Below are 17909 nucleotides of genomic sequence, written 5' to 3'. Positions count from 1 at the left end.
ACCTTAGATTGTCTTCTTTAATCAGAAACAGAGTTAATTTCTAAATTATATGTTTCTGGAGTTATGTGAGCTTGAAATGGGGGCGACATACAATGCAATACATACTGTACATATTGGTTTATATAGTGCTTGAACAACAGCTGAGGCTGGAAACAGTCCTTGAGAGCTTTGAAAGGCGCTTGAAAATCAAATGTATCTATTAGCTATATAGCTAGCTAGCTATTAGCTATCTATTCGCTAGGTATTAGCTATCTATTCGCTAGGTATTAGCTATCTATTCGCTAGCTATTTCCTATCTATTCGCATTAGAGTTAATCCCTAAATTATTTGGGTCTGGAGTTATCTGAGCTTGAAATGGGGGCGGCTATACAAAATACAATATAATTCATACAGGTGTATTGATTTATACAGCACTTTAACAACCGCTGAAGTTGTGACAAAGCGCTAACATGGACAAAAGGACAAATGCAGCCCCTTGGTGGAAGGATAAAACATTACGGAGGTCTGACCAACGCTTTATCGGCACCCGCCCCAGAAAGACTAAACCCGAACTAATTTGAAAATGGCGCTCCACGTCGCACTTTTAAATTCGGGAATGGCAGCAGATGAGTCAATGAATAACTAGTTTTCAAGTTTGAAGTAAAAAAAAATATGACTATTATTGTGGTTTCCATTGGACGATTTGAAATTTTGGTCGGGACTTGGCTATCGCGGGCCGAATAAAATGATGTGGTGGACCAGATTTGGCCCCCGGGCCTTAATTTTGACACCTGTGCTCATATCACTTGCAAAACAGTTTGGGAAATTCCTACGAGCCCCATTTCATACTCTATTGCATTATTACAATTGTAACAAAGGCTTAGCGCGCTTAACTATCATCTTACATAGTAAGTCGTCACAAGGAAATGCAGTCAAACCTGGCTTTTCGACCATAATCCGTTCCAGAGAACCCATTTTCGATTGGAAACCGAGGCATCAAAAGTGAACAGAGACGTTCGAAAACCCAGGTTGGACTGTTGACTTAATTTTTATCCATCATAATATTTCAACTCACCTGGATTTCCCGTGCGTGGTACATTATTATAAGACCAAGCAGTATAACAGTGGAAAGGCTGATAAGGCATTTCAGTGCAAATGAATATGAAGATTCCTACAATGACAAAAAGACAGAACAACACAATTCCAAGTCAAGTCAGGAAACATATTAGCTATCTATTAGCTATATAGCTAGCTAGCTATTTGAGTCAGGAAACATATTAGCTATCTGGTTAGCTATCTAGCTATTAGCTAATAATAATAATAATAATAATAACAATAATACATGTCATTTATAAGCACCTTTCAAAACTCTCAAGATCACTTTACAGTCACAGGCTTAGTTTTTCTGCAGGTCAGCAGCGGCAGCCACATGCGCCAGCATCTAGCATTCTATTAGCTAGCCAGCTAGCTAATAGCTAGATAGTAGGTAGGTAGATAGATAGATAGAATTGCTAGCTTTCTATCTTTTTGAGTTAATCCGGGTTGAGTGAACGCTGGCGCGTGTGGCTGCCGCTGCTCACCCACATAAAAACGTATCTTGTGACTGTAAAGTGACCTTGAGAGTTTTGAAAGGTGCTTATAAATGACATGTGTTATTATTATTACAATAATAATAATAATAATAATAATAATAATAATAATAATAATTATTATTATTATTATTATTATTATTATTATTATTATTATTATTATTATTATTATTACTCATCTTTTTTTTTTCTTTGTCTCTGCTCGGCGACATAATCACGCTCGACCAAATGACAAATTCAAAAAGCCTAGCAAATTTCACATTGAAGAAAAAAAAAGTGTGAAATATAAATAAAATACTCCATTAACTGGATTTGACAAGGCAAAATAAACGTCCCGCTAAAAATATACATACAACGTACCACTTGTAGTAAACAACACACAGCGACAGGTCTACACGCATGTACTACTACACACACACACACACACACACACACACACACTTTTTGATTAGCTTAAAAGTCAAAGCAATGGCGGCTAATGGAGTTGACGCGCAAACGCCGCCCGACAGGATGTCGCCAAACAATGAAGCCGCAGGTGGAGGTGCAGCCGTTGTTATGCATGGTGGCTGTTTGCCGCCATCTCAACTGGCAATTAATCAAAGCACAGCACTTACTAGGGTAGGGGTCGGCGTATGGGGGGGGGGGGTGAATCGGGCTTTCCATTTAATGGCAGGTGCGGAAAAGGCAAGGCTAGCATTAGCACGGCCCCACCACGGAGAACGTCACTGGTGATAAATAGACCAGCTGGATGCCAGAGCTGCAGTGTTTGTGTGTGTGCGAATGTGTGTGTGTGTGTGTGTGTGTGTGTGTGTGTGTGTGTGTGTGTGTGTGTGTGTGTGTGTGTGTGTGTGTGTGTGTGTGTGTGTGTGTGTGTGTGTGTGTGTGCACGTCGATGGAGCAAATGAGAGAGTGCAGTCCACGCCATTTGATAAATCTCTAACCAGCTGCCAGGCTACAACGGGATAGTGATTGTGTGCTTTTTATTGCGACCGCGACAAGCAACGACCCAAAAAAAAAAAAAAAAAAAAAAAAAAACAAGAACAATAAGTGGAAAAAAATCAAAATGGCGTCCGGAATTGTTAGCGTCAACGACAGCTAGCACGTGGCGCTCATTATCTGTGTTTTATTACGAAATGTATTTAATAGCGATCAACGATATTGCTTTCGTTTTCGGGTCGACAAGCAATGACAAAAAAAACAATAACAACAAGTGGAAAAATCAAAATGGCGCCCGGAATTGTTAGCGTCAACAACAGCTAGCATGTGGCCGCACATTATGTGGACTTGATTACGAAATGTATTTAATAGCGATCAACGATATTGCTTTGGCTTTCGGGTCGACAAGCAATGACAAAAAAAAAACAATAACAACAAGTGGAAAAATCAAAATGGCGCCCGGAATTGTTAGCGTCAACGACAGCTAGCACGTGGCGCTCATTATCTGTGTTTTATTCGTCTGTGGTTTTATTACGAAATGTATTTAATAGCGATCAACGATATTGCTTTCGTTTTCGGGTCGACAAGCAATGATAAAAAAAAAAACAAGAACAACAATAAGTGGAAAAATCAAAATGGCGTCCGGAATTGTTAGCGTCAACAACAGCTAGCATGTGGCTGCACCTTATATGGACTTGATTACGAAATGTATTTAATAGCGATCAACGATATTGCTTTGGCTTTCGGGTCGACAAGCAATGACAAAAAAAACAATAACAACAAGTGGAAAAATCAAAATGGCGCCCGGAATTGTTAGCGTAAACAACAGCTAGCACATGACGCTCATTATCTGCATTTTCTTCTTCCGTGGACTTGATTACGAAATGTATTTAATAGCGATCAACGATATTGCTTTGGCTTTCGGGTCGACAAGCAATGACAAAAAAAACAATAACAACAAGTGGAAAAATCAAAATGGCGCCCGGAATTGTTAGCGTAAACAACAGCTAGCACGTGGCGCTCATTATCGATGTTTTATTCTTCTGTTTTCAAATCTGAAGTTAAGAATAATGACTGTTATTGTGGTTTACATTGGACAATTTGAATTTTGGGTTCAGAATCTTGCAAGCAAAATGGCACTTGACGTGCTCGATTTGCTTACGTGGGCCGAATAAAATGACGTCGCGGGCCAGATTTGGCCCCCGGGCCTTGATTTTGACACCCATGGTTTCAGGGTGCGAATTTGTCATCTCCTGGCAATTAGCACTGACTACTGTGCATGATGTTCCCTGCATCTTTGACATCAATCCATTTTGCCCAACACACACGCGCATTCCATCATGACGTCCCTAATCCACTGCTGAAAGGGACGCTTCGATGCTCTCCTCTTTCATCTAGAACTGCTTCATGTCACAAAGAGGGTACAGCAAGTGCTGAAGAATGAATGACTCTGTGTTTGTTATTTTTTGTGGTTTTTACTTCAAGGTGGCGCCAGGAGCTCCTTGTATTTTGTTTTTCTACTTCTTTCTTTCCTTTCCTCTTCCTTTCATAACTTTGCTGCTGTGAAATGTAAATGTATCCACTGCTAGACGAATAAAGGCTAATCCAATCCAACGTACCTTCGTGTAAACCCCCCACGATAGTTCCGTCTCCGTCACCATGACGACGATCCCAAACATCCCAAAGATCAGCGCGTAGTCGCTAAGCCGCTTGCGCTTTTCGAACAGCGCCCTCCGGTGGCCGAGCTTGTAGCCGATGTCCCGATTTTTCTTTTGAGGCGCCCTTCCTCGGTTGCGCCCGCTGCCCTCCCTGACCAAACTCTCGTTGGACGCCTTGCTGGGGTCTTCGCCGCCGTTCCCCTTGGACACCACCACCTCCAGGCCGGAGCTGTGCAGCGTCTGCAGGGGTTGCGTTTCCGAGTCGAGCTCCGCAAGGTTGCGGCGCGACGACGACGCCAGACTGCCCACCAGTGGTCTCACCACGCCGCCATTGTACTTGCAGGTGTTCATGGCTATCTGAGGGAGTCGGACGCTGCTCTCGGAGAGGGAGGGCTTGGATCCAGCATGGCTCAGCTTCTTCTTCTCACTTGAGGCCTTCAAAGAAAAGCAACAGGTACAGTAAATTATCTATTAGCTATCTAGTTAGCAAGCTATCTATTAGCTATCTCAAATTCATCTCAAATAGCTAGCTATATTGCTAATAGCAATGAGTCAGGAAACATATTAGCTGTCTAGTTAGCTAGCTAGCTATTAGCTAGATATCTAGCATTCTATTAGCTAGCTAGCTACCTTTCTATCTTTTTGAGTTATTCCCGGTTGAGTGAATGCTGGCGCGTGTGGCTGCCGCTGCTCACCCACAGAAAAACTTATCCTGTGATTGTAAAGTGACCTTGAGAGGTTTGAAAGGCGCTTAGAAATTAAATTTATTATTATTATTATTATGAAATCATCACTGTCTGTTTGAAGAGTGAGACCTATTGAAATTTTTCATAGAAAGCAGTCGCGGAGCGTCAAGGCCTGCGAGGCCTTCTCTGCTGGCCTAAAAATATCTGAATCACAGACTGATGTGAATTATTTTTAGTCCATGAATTCTTATGAAATCATTCCAAATTGTCTCAGCTTCCTTTTCCCCTGTTATGTTTCATCCAGATGTGTGTTTTCATATTTAAGCATTGAACCAATCACATTTCAGCCATGATTTGTGACCAGGGCTCAGAAATCTAGCTATCAACCCAGCTAAACAGAACACAATTGATGAGGAACTAGATAAAATGATCACAGAGAAAGCACCTACAAGGGATCATTCCTCAAGATGGTGAAAGAAGAAGGTTACGTTCCTCATCAAGTGTTTAATGCTGATGAAAGCGGCCACTCCATTCCATCAAGCCACCAACGACCATCACAAACGTAAATAAAACGACTTTATTATACTGTACAGTTTATTTCTTTAATTATAATACCATAGCACATTTATTATACATAAAATAAGGTATATTTTGTGTAGTTTTAAGGCTTAGAAAGTAGAAAAGTATGTTTTTTTGGGAGACCTGGGAATGGATTATTCTCATTTCAATGGTTTCCTATGGGAAATTAATGTTTGGAATACACACTTTTCTCCTTACACACACTTTCTGGGAACCAATTAAATTCGTATCACTCTACTTGCACGCATTTATACATGTCCAATATTTTCACACCATTGTGTGTGTTCCACGTTTTTTCCGGAACATTTCCACATGTAAGCTGTTATGCTGCGAAACAACAACCATCCGGCTTGCGTGCCGCTAAGTCAAACTGCATCCGAGTTATTCTAAAAGAAATCAATAATAAATTGCAACTGAATGTATAAATAAAAGCACTGTATACAGTAAAGCACACATTTCGATATGAAAGATTGATGCGCCGTATGAGCCTCTTTCCTGTCTTTCCCCGCTGAGCCAAGCAGCGGGTCGCGCCTTCCTTAGGAAAGGACCTTCTCAAATAAGGCATGAGGCAGGAACTCGGCGGGGGATTCCGCCAAAATAAAGCAGATATTATCTGAACGTCATATGTTAATATCGAATTTGGAAATCTATTTGTTAATTTGCCATTGTTCAAATCCAGTACAAAAAAAAGGTGATTTTACCCAATAGCTAAATAGATAGCTAATAGATAGTTAGCTACGTAGCTAATAGCTAGTGAGCTAGATAGCTAATAGTTAGATAGCTAAATAGCTAGGTAAATAGCTAGCCAGATGGCTAATAGATAGTTGGCTATACAGCTGATGGCTAGCTAGCTGGCGGATAGCAGGCCAGATGGCTGATGGTCAGCTAGCCGGCTAGCTCTCTGTTTGCGGTCTGGCTGACTGGCTGTCTATGTGGCTAGCTATTGGCTATCAATTAGCTAGCAAGCTGGATTTCTATCTGTTTGAGTTACTTTTGGGTTGAGTGAATATGGGCTATATATACAGTAAAGTCTCGTTATATCGATATTCAAGGGAGTCCGAAAAAAATATCGATATAACCGGGACTATCGATATATCCGACCCTGTTTGCATGTAATTTTCTCCGTGCGTGCATAGAAATAGTATCGATATAACCGGGACTATCGATATATCTGATATCGATATAACGAGACTTTACTGTATATATATATATATAGATAGTAAAGTCTCGTTATATCGATATATGTTATATTGATAGTACTGGTTATTACGATACTATTTCTATGAACGCAAGGAGAAAATTTAAATGCCGCAGGATCGGATATATCGATAGTCCGGTTATATCGATATTTTTTCAGACTCCAGAGAATATCGTTATAACGAGACTTTACTGTATATGCAAATTTCCCCATTGTGGGGCGAATAAAGTTTTTGCTATGTTACTTCCGGATTGAGTGAACGCTGGCGCGTGTGGCTGCCGCTGCTCACCCGCACAAAAAAATATCCGAACTGTAAAGTGTCCATGTGAGTTTTGAAAGGCGCTGATAAATGAAATGTATTATTATTGTTATTATTATTATTATTATTATTATTATTATTATGGGGTGGAGTGCATGGCGCGGTGACTTTTTCTGAAACAAATTAGCGCGTACGATGGCACCACTGGCCCACTTTATTCGTCCCCACAGAGTCTCCCTTAATGCTTTTTAAGTGCGCTGTTGGGAATTAAAAAAATGGGAGACCCCAATGGCAATATACTAACTGGAATTCTGTGATGCTATCGTCTTGTGCATATTCGGGGATGGGGAGCGAGCGGGCTTTCTCTATGAGAACACGACTGAATGTTAAGGATTAGCTCAGGCCATATTGTTTCTAATCCCCTTTTCCGTATTAAATTGCCTTTTAATCTGTGCCATTAGGACTCTTATACACAGTCAAGACTGTCGAAGTGAACGCTGGATTTTAAGAAGGGGTGGGTGGCAATGCTAATCATATATTTTGCGGCGGCGAGCCGTGCATTTGACAGCTAGGCCTTCAGTAGTGCTACTTTCGGACTCAATCCAACCATTCATGATGTTTTTTTTTTAACATTTCTTTTTGTTTTAATAAAGAGTTAATTTTATATATATAGACGTTATCTTCCTATAAACCTCGACCTCTACTTGCTATCTAGCCGCTAGCAAGCTATCTATTTGCTATCTAGCATGCTAGCTATCAATCTAGCTAGCTATTAGCTATCTATTAGTGAGAGAGCTAGCTTTCTATCTATTTGAGTTACTTTCGGGTTGAGTGAACGCTGGCGCATGTGGCTGCCGCTGCTCACCCACAGAAAAAAACTGATCCTGTGACTGTAAAGTGACATTGAGCATTTTTTTAAAGGCGCTTATAAGTGAAATGGATTATTATTATTATTATTATACAACCTTTTCGACAGCTACAGCTGCGACTCATATAAAAAGTGTGATGTGATTGACTACAAGTCCACTAGAGGGTAGCGTTAGCCAGGAAATAAGAAGGGGTTGCGAGAAGGCCTTGGTGTCGCCAATTCCAAATCAGATTAAAGCAACCATTTGATCTGCACTTATTTGTTGCAACAGGTCCCGCAGAACTGATTGTGAAGGCGTCCAGGTCGATTTCGGACCCCGGTCAGAAATAATCAATTTCTTGTCCTCCTTTAGCAATTGTGGGTTGAAAAAAATCGCTATTAAATCGACACAACAATATATTTGCTTATGCATCTCACGACTGATTAAGTATGCTAGCTCTGACCAGTATGCGCTTGTCACTAGCGGCGAGTGATGAAAGCAGTTTTCGCAAACTATGATTGGCTAGCGACTAGCCAATCACAGCTTGAAAAAACTCTGGCATTGACCAGCGCCTTCAAGAAGGCCTGAAGAACTGATTGTGAAGGCGTCCAGGTCGATTTCTGACCCTGGTAACAAAAAATGGCCGAAATGTAATTGGTTAAATGCTTAAATATAAGAACACACGTCTGGAAGCAGCACAACAGGAGAAAAGCAATAATAAGGAAGCCGAAAAAGACAAATTGGAATTCGTTCATTAGATTTCATGGAGAAAATATCATGACCGTCAGTGTGTGATTCACATATGTTTAGGCCAGCAGAGAAGGCCTTGCAGGCCCTTGACACCCCACAACTGTGATATGTAGTATTTTTCATTTTTGACTGGGCGGAATACTTTCCGATTGATTTGGTAACATTTTGATGATGCGAAAAAAAATATTTTTATTATTATTTTTGTTTTTATTTTTTCTTTATTTGTATTTTTTTAATGCAGAGAACATAAAATCACAACCAAAGCTCGGCATGCTTAAAAAATAGCAAAGTATTGATTGGGAAAATTAAACTGCTGTCCTATTTCATTGGGATAAAGCCCAATTTCAGCATAAATATTTAAAATATCTTTGAACGTACATGAAGCTCAGCCCGTCAGTCTTCTGAGTGTGCAGGCATCACTTTCTCCTCTTTTGTTGTAGACTTTTTTTTTGGGGTGGGGCTAACGGGCAGGAAGTGAATATCTGTCAGTGCACCTGAAGTATTTTTAACCACCACAATCAAACTTTCTTTTTTGTCTGATGCGCGACATATGCAAATGCGGCTAATATTATTTCCAATTTTGACAGTAGGCCTGCTTTGAAGCAGACATAAATGCATTATCCGAGGACTGTTCGAGCCATCAGAGAGATTTAGACGCACTGAAACACTGTAAACATATTTGCAGTATTGTCATTTGCCTTCTAGTCAAGATGCGATCCCCCGAAAAACTGCACCGGACAACATTTGACATAACCGATGAAAAGGTTTCTTCAGTCGTCATCTGTACTTCTTTGAGAGTGTCGGATGTTTCGCTTCTCATCCGAAAAGCTTCATCAGCGAACTGAAATTTTGCTGGTAACTCTGGCCTGATATATACCCCTAATGGACAGAGTTAGCGGTGCCAGTGGACTACTCCCTGAAGCACATCTGATTACTTATTTTGTTCTGTCTGATTGTGTTCTATGACCGGCTCTGATTGCCCCATTCGCTAGTGCTAGCGAGCCTCAATCCGAAAGTTATTTTTTGACTTTGCCTCGACAAGTTTCTTTCATGACGTCGTTTCGAATACCAACTGGATTGCATCGACATCCCTTGCGTTCGTTAAAACGGCCGCTAACCGTTGCAAAACGAGCTACGCGCCGCTCACTTGAAGGGAATGTAAATACGAACGAGGTAGCTTCAAGCCAAACGGAGCCCACACAGAAATCAATGTTCCTTATCGGTGTTCTCGTGTAGATTGCCGATCGACTTTTTGACGATCCAGCATGTAAAATAGATTGCCGCCCGTCGGTATGTTAGATCCCGGACCGATGCTACAAACCCTCCATTTCGAGGTCGAAACATCAAAAGTGGGTTGTATGTACGCATACCAAATTTTTTTTGCAATCAATCAGTAAAGGTGACGGCCAAGCAATGAAAGAGAAACTGGTTATGTTCCGAATTTGTATTTGATTTCAGTGACTTTTAATTGTCTTATGATACTTAACTCGTGCAAAAAACAGTGCAAAAATGTGTCCACTCCAGTGCCAGGGTTTTTGTCATTTTCACTCAAATTCCAGGACCCACAAAATCTTGAGATTTAGAACTACATAAACATTTAATTCAGAGTTAGAAACCTTAGACTGTCTTATTTCATAAGAAAAAAAAGAGTTACAGTAAAGTCTCGTTATATCGATATCGGATATATCGATAGTCCCGGTTATATCGATACTATTTCTATGCACGCACGGAGAAAATTACATGCAAACAGGGTCGGATATATCGATAGTCCCGGTTATATCGATACTATTTCTATGCACGCACGGAGAAAATTACATGCAAACAGGGTCGGATATATCGATAGTCCCGGTTATATCGATATTTTTTCGGACTCCCTTGAATATCGATATAACGAGACTATACTGTAATTCCTAAATGATGGGGAATAAGAATTTATCATATTTAAAAGTGTCATGCTGTTATATGCTTAGTCAACATGTGTGACTCGAATACACAATTGAAGCACAGACAACCTGGGGTCAATCTGAGGTCAACAGACACCGCAAATTAAACTGTAATCTTCATCTAGGACACAGGTGTCAAAGTCAAGGCCCGCGGGCCAAATCCGGCCCGCCACATCATTTTTTTCGGCCCGCGAAAGCAAATCAAACTTGTTAAATTCCATGACGATTGCTAAAATCGGAGCCAAAATTTCATATTTTTGGATGTCAACCACAATAAAAGTCATTATTCTTGACTTCAGATTTGAAAACGAGTTATTCATTAATTTGCTGTGTGCTCTATATGTAATATTTGAAGGGATTTAAACATTCTAATGGCTTCCCCGAATTCATAACGGCCCTCGAGAGGAAACCATAACTACAATGTGGCCCGCGGCAAAAAAATGAATCTAGGAGATTCTTAGACAGAATTTAGGACTTGGGAAACTCCTTTATCACAGGAGTAATTTACGACTTGAAACTCCTTCACAGGAAAAGCTCATTGGCCAGGTTACAAATTTCTTAGTTCATGAAAATGACAATGTTATATTGCTTACGGCTGTTCGTGCTTAGAACTCAAGAGGTGTTGGTATTCTAATCAACAAAACTATGTTTTACTAATGTATCACTTTAATTTGCATATACTCTCAATAAATAGCTTGGCAGAGGGCTGCAGAATTCAGGCGTCTGTCATGAATGGCTGCGTCTCCTGCCGGCAGTAAAAAGACAATCTTTCTGGCTGCGAGCCTTCATCCACAGTGTCCGATCGAACATCTCTGACACTAAGTTATATAGGTCTGGAGTTATCTGAGCTTGAAATAGGGGCGGCTGGATAAAAGGCACATGCTGCCCCCTCGCGGAAGGGTAAAAAAACATTGCCAAAGGTCTGACCAGTACTTTATCAGCACCCTCAAAAAAAAAACCAAATGGGGAATGGCACGTCATATTTTCAATTCCCGAATAAATTCGAAAATGGCTGTGAATGAGAAAAAAAATGTGTTAATTCATAAGTTATATAGGTCTGGAGTTATCAGAGCTTGAAATGGGGGCGGCTGTACAAAATACAATACATATACAGGTAACATCCGACTTACGACCGGCTTGACTTAGGACCACCCATACTTACGACCACGACCTCCAAACCCTATTTTTAACATTTTAAGAGTTTGCGAGTCATTTAACCTCCGAGTCTCTAATCAACATTTTGAATGGATTTCGACTTACGACCATTTTGACTTACGACCGTTTGGTCAGAACGGAACTCGGTCTTGAGTCGGATGTTACCTGTATATTGATTTATATCGCGCTTTAACAACAGCTGAGGCTAGAACAAAGCGCTAACGTGGACAAAAGGGAAATGCTGCCCCCTCGTGGAAGGGATAAAACATTGCCAGAGGTCTGACCAACGCTTGATCGGCACCCCACCTCGCAAGAAGAGCAAAAACCAAAACAAATACCGGAACGGAGCTCCATGTCACGCTTTTCAATTCCCGAATAAATTCAAGAATGGCAACGAATGAGTTAAATCGATGCGAAACATTGGATTGTTGTCGACAGCGTGCGGGCGAAGGGTTAACGATGCGGCATTTTCAGATGCAAATTGCTCTCTCTTTTTATAATGTCAATTGTTTGCTTGCCATGATTGACGATGCACTAAGAGGGAAAACCTTTTCCCGAGCACTAGATACGAGATTATCACCCGAATGGGGTTTTCCCAGTGACTGTTTGAACGACAACACAATCGTCGGCCATCTTAGAAGGCGACTGTGTAAAAAAAAAAAAAAAAAGAAGAGAAAGAATGATCCAGAAAAGGAGAAAAAGAAAATGAACATCTTGAAACGTGTCACCTTGGATTACGAACCCCTTGGTTTACGAACTTTTCAGTTTACGAACGTTAAATTTATGAAAATTTTACCTTAGCATACAAACTATTTTTTGGGATACACACAGAGCTGCCAGAATGAGTAATGTGTCGTTCGCGAACGAGCCCGTTCTCCTAAAACAAAATGGCAGCCGACTCATTTTTGTCCTCTATTCCCCGCCCCCAGTCGTCTGTTAAAGCCACGTGATTGGTCAAGAACGCAGCAGTAAGGGGGTGGCGGGGTTACAGACAGAGAGAAAGTGAAACCATTCTCTAAAAAAAATGGCTGCAGACAATTTTTGTGTCCTCTATTCTCCACCCACAGTATTCGGTTAAAGCCACGTGATTGGTCAAGAACGCAGCAGTGAGGGAAGGTTGTTTAAACATTAAAAAGACAGGCAGACGACATAGAGAGTGACACAATGGATAGAAAACAGTGACATTTGGACTCGTTTCAACTTGGATAGTTCAAAGGCAGTGTAGACTGCAAGGTTAAAATATCCAATTAATCAGGCTCCACTAACAACCCGCACAAGTCATCTGTACACTTGATGCAAAAAGCTATCAACCCAGCTAAACAGAACACAATTGATGAGGAACTAGGTAAAATTATCGCAGAGAAAGGACCTACAAGGGATCATTCCTCAAGATGGTGAAAGAAGAAGAAGAAGAAGAAGTGTTTAATGCTGATGAAACCGGCCACTCCATTCCATCAAGCCATCAACGACCATCACAAATGTAAATAAAACGACTTTATTATACAGTCCAGTTTGTTTCTTTAATTATAATACCATATATCACATTTATTCTACATAAAATAAGGTATATTTTGTGTAGTTTTGAAAATTAGAAAGTAGAAAATTATGTTTTATGGCGACCTGGGAACGGATTATTCTCATTTTAATGGTTTCCAATGGGGATTGCCTTTCTTTCGGCTTGCTGACTATGCTGCCACATCCAAAATGGCAGCACAGTTACCCCATAAATCAGTCAATAAGGAGGATTTCTCTATTCTATTTTTCTATTCGATTTGAGACTGCAGGACGGAGGTTGAGGGAGAAGAGCGAGACCGAGAGATGCCTTCCTTGAAGGTGTTCTGCGCGGGAGCCTTTTCAATTTGATTACGAGGCTCCATTTCATGGAGGCTTGGATGCCACGCGCCATTCACAATGAAATCGAGCCATTGGGCGGATGCAACAACCTTCTCTCTGTCTACGCTGTGGCAGCGACGGAGGCGACGCTTGCCCGCCGTGCCCTTCTGCTGTCCATTTAGTCAGGTTGCGGGGGGACGTCGGGAGTGATAACAGGGCATGTGGAGAAATGTCTGCCTGCGGAGGACTGTCGGTAGAGATAAGATGGTACAGTGATAGCTTGGCTTACGAACTTAATTGGTTCCCAGACAAAGTGCGTAAATCGAAAAGTGTGTATCCCAAAAATTAATTTCCCATAGGAAACCATTAAAATGAGAATAATCTGTTCCCAGGTCCTCATAAAACATATTTTTCTACTTTTCTATACCTTAAAACTACACAAAATATACCTTATTTTATGGATAATAAATGTGCTATAGTTTTATCATTAAAGAAATAAACTGTACTATATAATAAAGTCGTTTTATTTACCTTTGCGATGGTTGTTAATGGCTTGATGGAATGGAGTGGCCGGTTTCATCAGCATTAAGCACTTGATGAGGAACGTAGTTACCATGTTCCTCATCAATTGTGTTCTATTTAGCTGGGTTGATAGCTTTTTGCATCAAGTGTACAGATGGTTTGTGCGGGTTATTTGTGGAGGCTGATTGATGGGATATTTTAACCTTCCAGTCTACACTCGCTGTTGAATTATCAAAGTTGAAACTAGTCTAAATTTCACTGTTTTCTATCCATTTTCTTACCTTTTTTGTGTTTTCTTTTATTTTTCACTTTTGTTTTTTGGTTTCAAATTCTGTCATCTCCCTTCACCAATCACATGGCTTTAACCGACGACTGGGGGTGGGGAATAGAGGACAAAAACAGTGGCCACCATTTTGCCAACGACACATCACTCATTGTGGCAGCTCCGCGTGTATCCCGAAAAATAGTTTGTATGCCAAGGTAAAATATTTATAAATGTAACGTTCGTAAAGCGAAAAGTTCGTAAGCCAAGGGGTTCGTAAACCGAGGTATGGCGCAAATACAAAGTACAATTACAAAATTTGAATTCACCAGCCCGACGAGTAATGATGCACATGCTGGTCGGCAAAGGACATACGGTACCCGGCGCCTGCTGGCCTGTCACCGAAACGTGGCGGCATCCAGCGCGCGGCGACAATTTGGACAGCGAACCCCCCCACCCACCACACCCGCCGCCTTTTCATCACAGCAGGGCTTGGCAAAGACATCGGCAGTGAGCCGTGTTGCCGCTTTGTTATTGAGCCTCCCTTTTTTTTATGTCCCTTTCGCTGCTTGATCACAAGCGAAGTGTGACGTCGCTTCTCTTTCCCCGATGATCCTTTCATGTCAGCCGTATCATGCGAATGGATGACGGGTGAATTCACGCGAATCGCTTTGGTTTGGACATCAAAATTGGACTTTGTCACTCAGGGGGTGTCAAAGTCATTTTTTTTTTTTGCCATGGGAGTGACGGTTTCCTCTCGGCGGCCATTATGAATTTGGGGAAGCCATTAAAATGTTTCATCCTTTTCACATAATAATAATAATAATAATAATAATACATTTCATTTCTCAGCGTCTTTTAAAACTCTCAAGGTCATTTTACAGTTGCAGGATTAGTTTTTTCCTGTGGGTGAGCAGCGGCAGCCACACGCGCCAGCGTTCACTCAACCCGGAAGTAACTCAAATACATAGAAAGCTAGCTCGCTAGCGAATAAATAGCTCATAGCTAGTGAATAGATAGCTAATAGCTAGCGAATAGATAGCTATTAGCTAGGAAATAGATAGCTAATATCTAGCGAATAATAATAAAAATAATCCATTTCATTTCTATGCGCCTTTCAAAACTCTCAAGGTCATTTTACAGTCACAGGATCAGTTTTTCCTGTGAGTGAGCAGCGGGAGCCACACGCGCCAGCGGTCACTCAACCCGGAAGTAACTCAAATACATAGAAAGCTAGCTCGCTAGCGAATAAATAGCTAATAGCTAGTGAATAGATAGCTAATAGCTAGCGAATAGATAGCTATTAGCTAGGAAATAGATAGCTAATAGCTAGCGAATAATAATAATATTTATTATTTCATTTCTAAGCGCCTTTCAAAACTCTCAAGGTCATTTTACAGTCACAGGATCAGTTTTTCCTGTGAGTGCGCAGCGGCAGCCACACGCGCCAGCGTTCACTCAACCCGGAAGTAACTCAAATACATAGAACGCTAGCTCGCTAGCGAATAAATAGCTAATAGCTAGTGAATAGATAGCTAATAGCTAGCGAATAGATAGCTAATAGCTAGCGAATAGATAGCTATTAGCTAGGAAATAGATAGCTTATATCTAGCGAATAATAATAAAAATAATCCATTTCATTTCTAAGCGCCTTTCAAAACTCTCAAGGTCATTTTACAGTCACAGGATCAGTTTTTCCTGTGAGTGAGCAGCGGCAGCCACACGCGCCAGCATTCACTCAACCCGGACGTAACTCAAATACATAGAAAGCTAGGTCGCTAGCGAATAAATAACTAATAGCTAGTGAATAGATAGCTAATAGCTAGCGAATAGATAGCTATTAGCTAGGAATTAGATAGCTAATAGCTAGCGAATAATAATAATTATTATTTCATTTCTAAGCGCCTTTCTAAACTCTCACGGTCACTTTACAGTCACAGGATAAGTTTTACTGTGGGTGAGCAGCGGCTATGTGCTTCTTACCTGCAGAAAAAACGATGCTGTGACTTTAAAATGACCTTGAGAGTTTTGAAAGGCGCTTAGAAATGAAATGGATTATTATTATTATTATTATTATTATTATTATTACTAGCCTGTGGTTGGGTCTTTTTCGGTCCCCAAAAAAGCAAAAGTACTCCACTCAATAACAAACCACGTCTGCACTGAGTGCACTAAAAGTGTGGAAAACTAGTCCGCTAACCACCGTGGCGCTGTTCGACCGTGTAGTTTGGTGTTCTTCCGCCGAAAAGTAGTCCGCCAGCCATTGTGGCGCTACGTGTGTTTCCCGAAAACTAGTTCCTATGCCCAGATTGTATTCTCGCAAATTTAATGTTCGTAAAGCAAAAAATTCGTAAGCTAAACTGATGTATCACTGTACAACAGTTCAATAAGAAATTTCAAAAGTTACACAAAACAAGAGAGGCGAAAAAAAAAAGGGTCAAAGGCACGTGCCGTAGGCAATGTCTTCTTGTCACGACTAATAACACGTTGTGCTCAACAGAGACTCCACGCCATGATAATTAGCTTCCCAAAAGGTTATTGCACGTGTCCTCGTGCCGAAAAAAAAAAAAAGTAGGTCCCTGTGAAGAATGGCGCTTCGAATGATCAGGGGGGGGGCACTTTTCCTGTGGGACACCCACCACCTCATTAGAAAACCATTTCAATTTCCTGCCAATTACATGGCGGGGGGGTTGGGGTGGGAGGTGCCGGGTCGTTTAAAAACTTCATTTGGAAATTGGGGCCGTAAAAGGTGAAGTGCGCTTGATGTAATGATGGGGTGAATTAAGTCTTGTGACGCAGTCGTGTGGCTGGCTGGCTGCCTTTCTCTCTACTTAGCTTTCTATTAGCTATATAGCTTTCTTGGTGGTGCGCTATCTAGCTAGCTATCTGTTGGCTATCTATTAGCTATCTACTAGCTGGCTAGCTGGCTTTCTCTCTACTTAACTTTCTATGAGCTATATAGCTTTCTTGGTGGTGCGCTATTTAGCTAGCTATCTGTTGGCTATCTATTAGCTATCTACTAGCTGGCTAGCTGGCTTTCTCTCTACTTAACTTTCTATAAGCTATATAGCTTTGTTGGTGGTGCGCTATCTAGCTAGCTATCTGTTGGCTATCTATTAGCTATCTACTAGCTGGCTGGCTTTCTCTCTACTTAACTTTCTATAAGCTATATAGCTTTGTTGGTGGTGCGCTATTTAGCTAGCTATCTGTTGGTTATCTATTAGCTATCTACTAGCTGGCTGGCTTTCTCTCTACTTAGCTTTGTATTAGCTATATAGCTCTCTAGGTGGTGAGCTATCTAGCTAGATATCTGTTGGCTATCTATTAGCTCTCTACTAGCTGGCTAGCTGGCTTTCTCTCTATTTAACTTTCTATAAGCTATATAGCTTTCTTGGTGGTGCGCTATTTAGCTAGCTATCTGTTGGATATCTATTAGCTATCCACTAGCTGGCTGGCTTGCTTTCTCTCTACTTAGCTTTCTCTTAGCTATATAGCTCTCTAGGTGGCGCGCTATCTAGCTAGCTTTCTGTTGACTATTAGCTATTTAGTAGCTGGCTAGCTGGCTTTCTCTGCTTAGCTTTCTATTAGCTATATAGCTCTCTAGGTGGTGAGCTATCTAGATAGCTGTCTGTTTGCTATCTACGAGCTGGCTAGCTGGCTTTAATAATAATAATACATTTCATTTCTAAAAAAGTTAGTTAGTTAGTTATGT

The 17909-nt window shown here is 41.0% G+C and overlaps 2 protein-coding genes across 2 annotated transcripts in view; one reads left to right on the top strand and one right to left on the bottom strand.

Annotated features, from left to right (window-relative positions):
- The window catches only part of LOC148891107 (inhibin beta A chain-like), a 113765-nt gene that overhangs the window by 39228 nt on the left and 56628 nt on the right, over nucleotides 1-17909 (top strand). The window contains exon 3 of the mRNA XM_089009120.1: nucleotides 4506-4616. The gene's annotated coding sequence lies outside the window, so the exon portion shown is untranslated. The remainder of the gene's footprint in view (nucleotides 1-4505; nucleotides 4617-17909) is intronic.
- The window catches only part of LOC148891109 (small conductance calcium-activated potassium channel protein 2-like), a 54465-nt gene that overhangs the window by 26620 nt on the left and 9936 nt on the right, over nucleotides 1-17909 (bottom strand). The window contains exons 2-3 of the mRNA XM_089009116.1: nucleotides 4124-4597; nucleotides 1055-1150 (exon numbers count right to left, since the gene is read on the bottom strand). Coding sequence (XP_088865242.1) covers nucleotides 1055-1150; nucleotides 4124-4597 — 570 coding nt within the window. The remainder of the gene's footprint in view (nucleotides 1-1054; nucleotides 1151-4123; nucleotides 4598-17909) is intronic.

Source organism: Hippocampus bargibanti, linkage group LG11, assembly GCF_051943395.1.
Source record: "Hippocampus bargibanti isolate YZ-2025 linkage group LG11, ASM5194339v1, whole genome shotgun sequence".
NCBI lineage: Eukaryota > Metazoa > Chordata > Actinopteri > Syngnathiformes > Syngnathidae > Hippocampus > Hippocampus bargibanti.
Note: the sequence above shows the minus strand (reverse complement) of the source record. Positions and strands in the feature narration are given on the sequence as shown.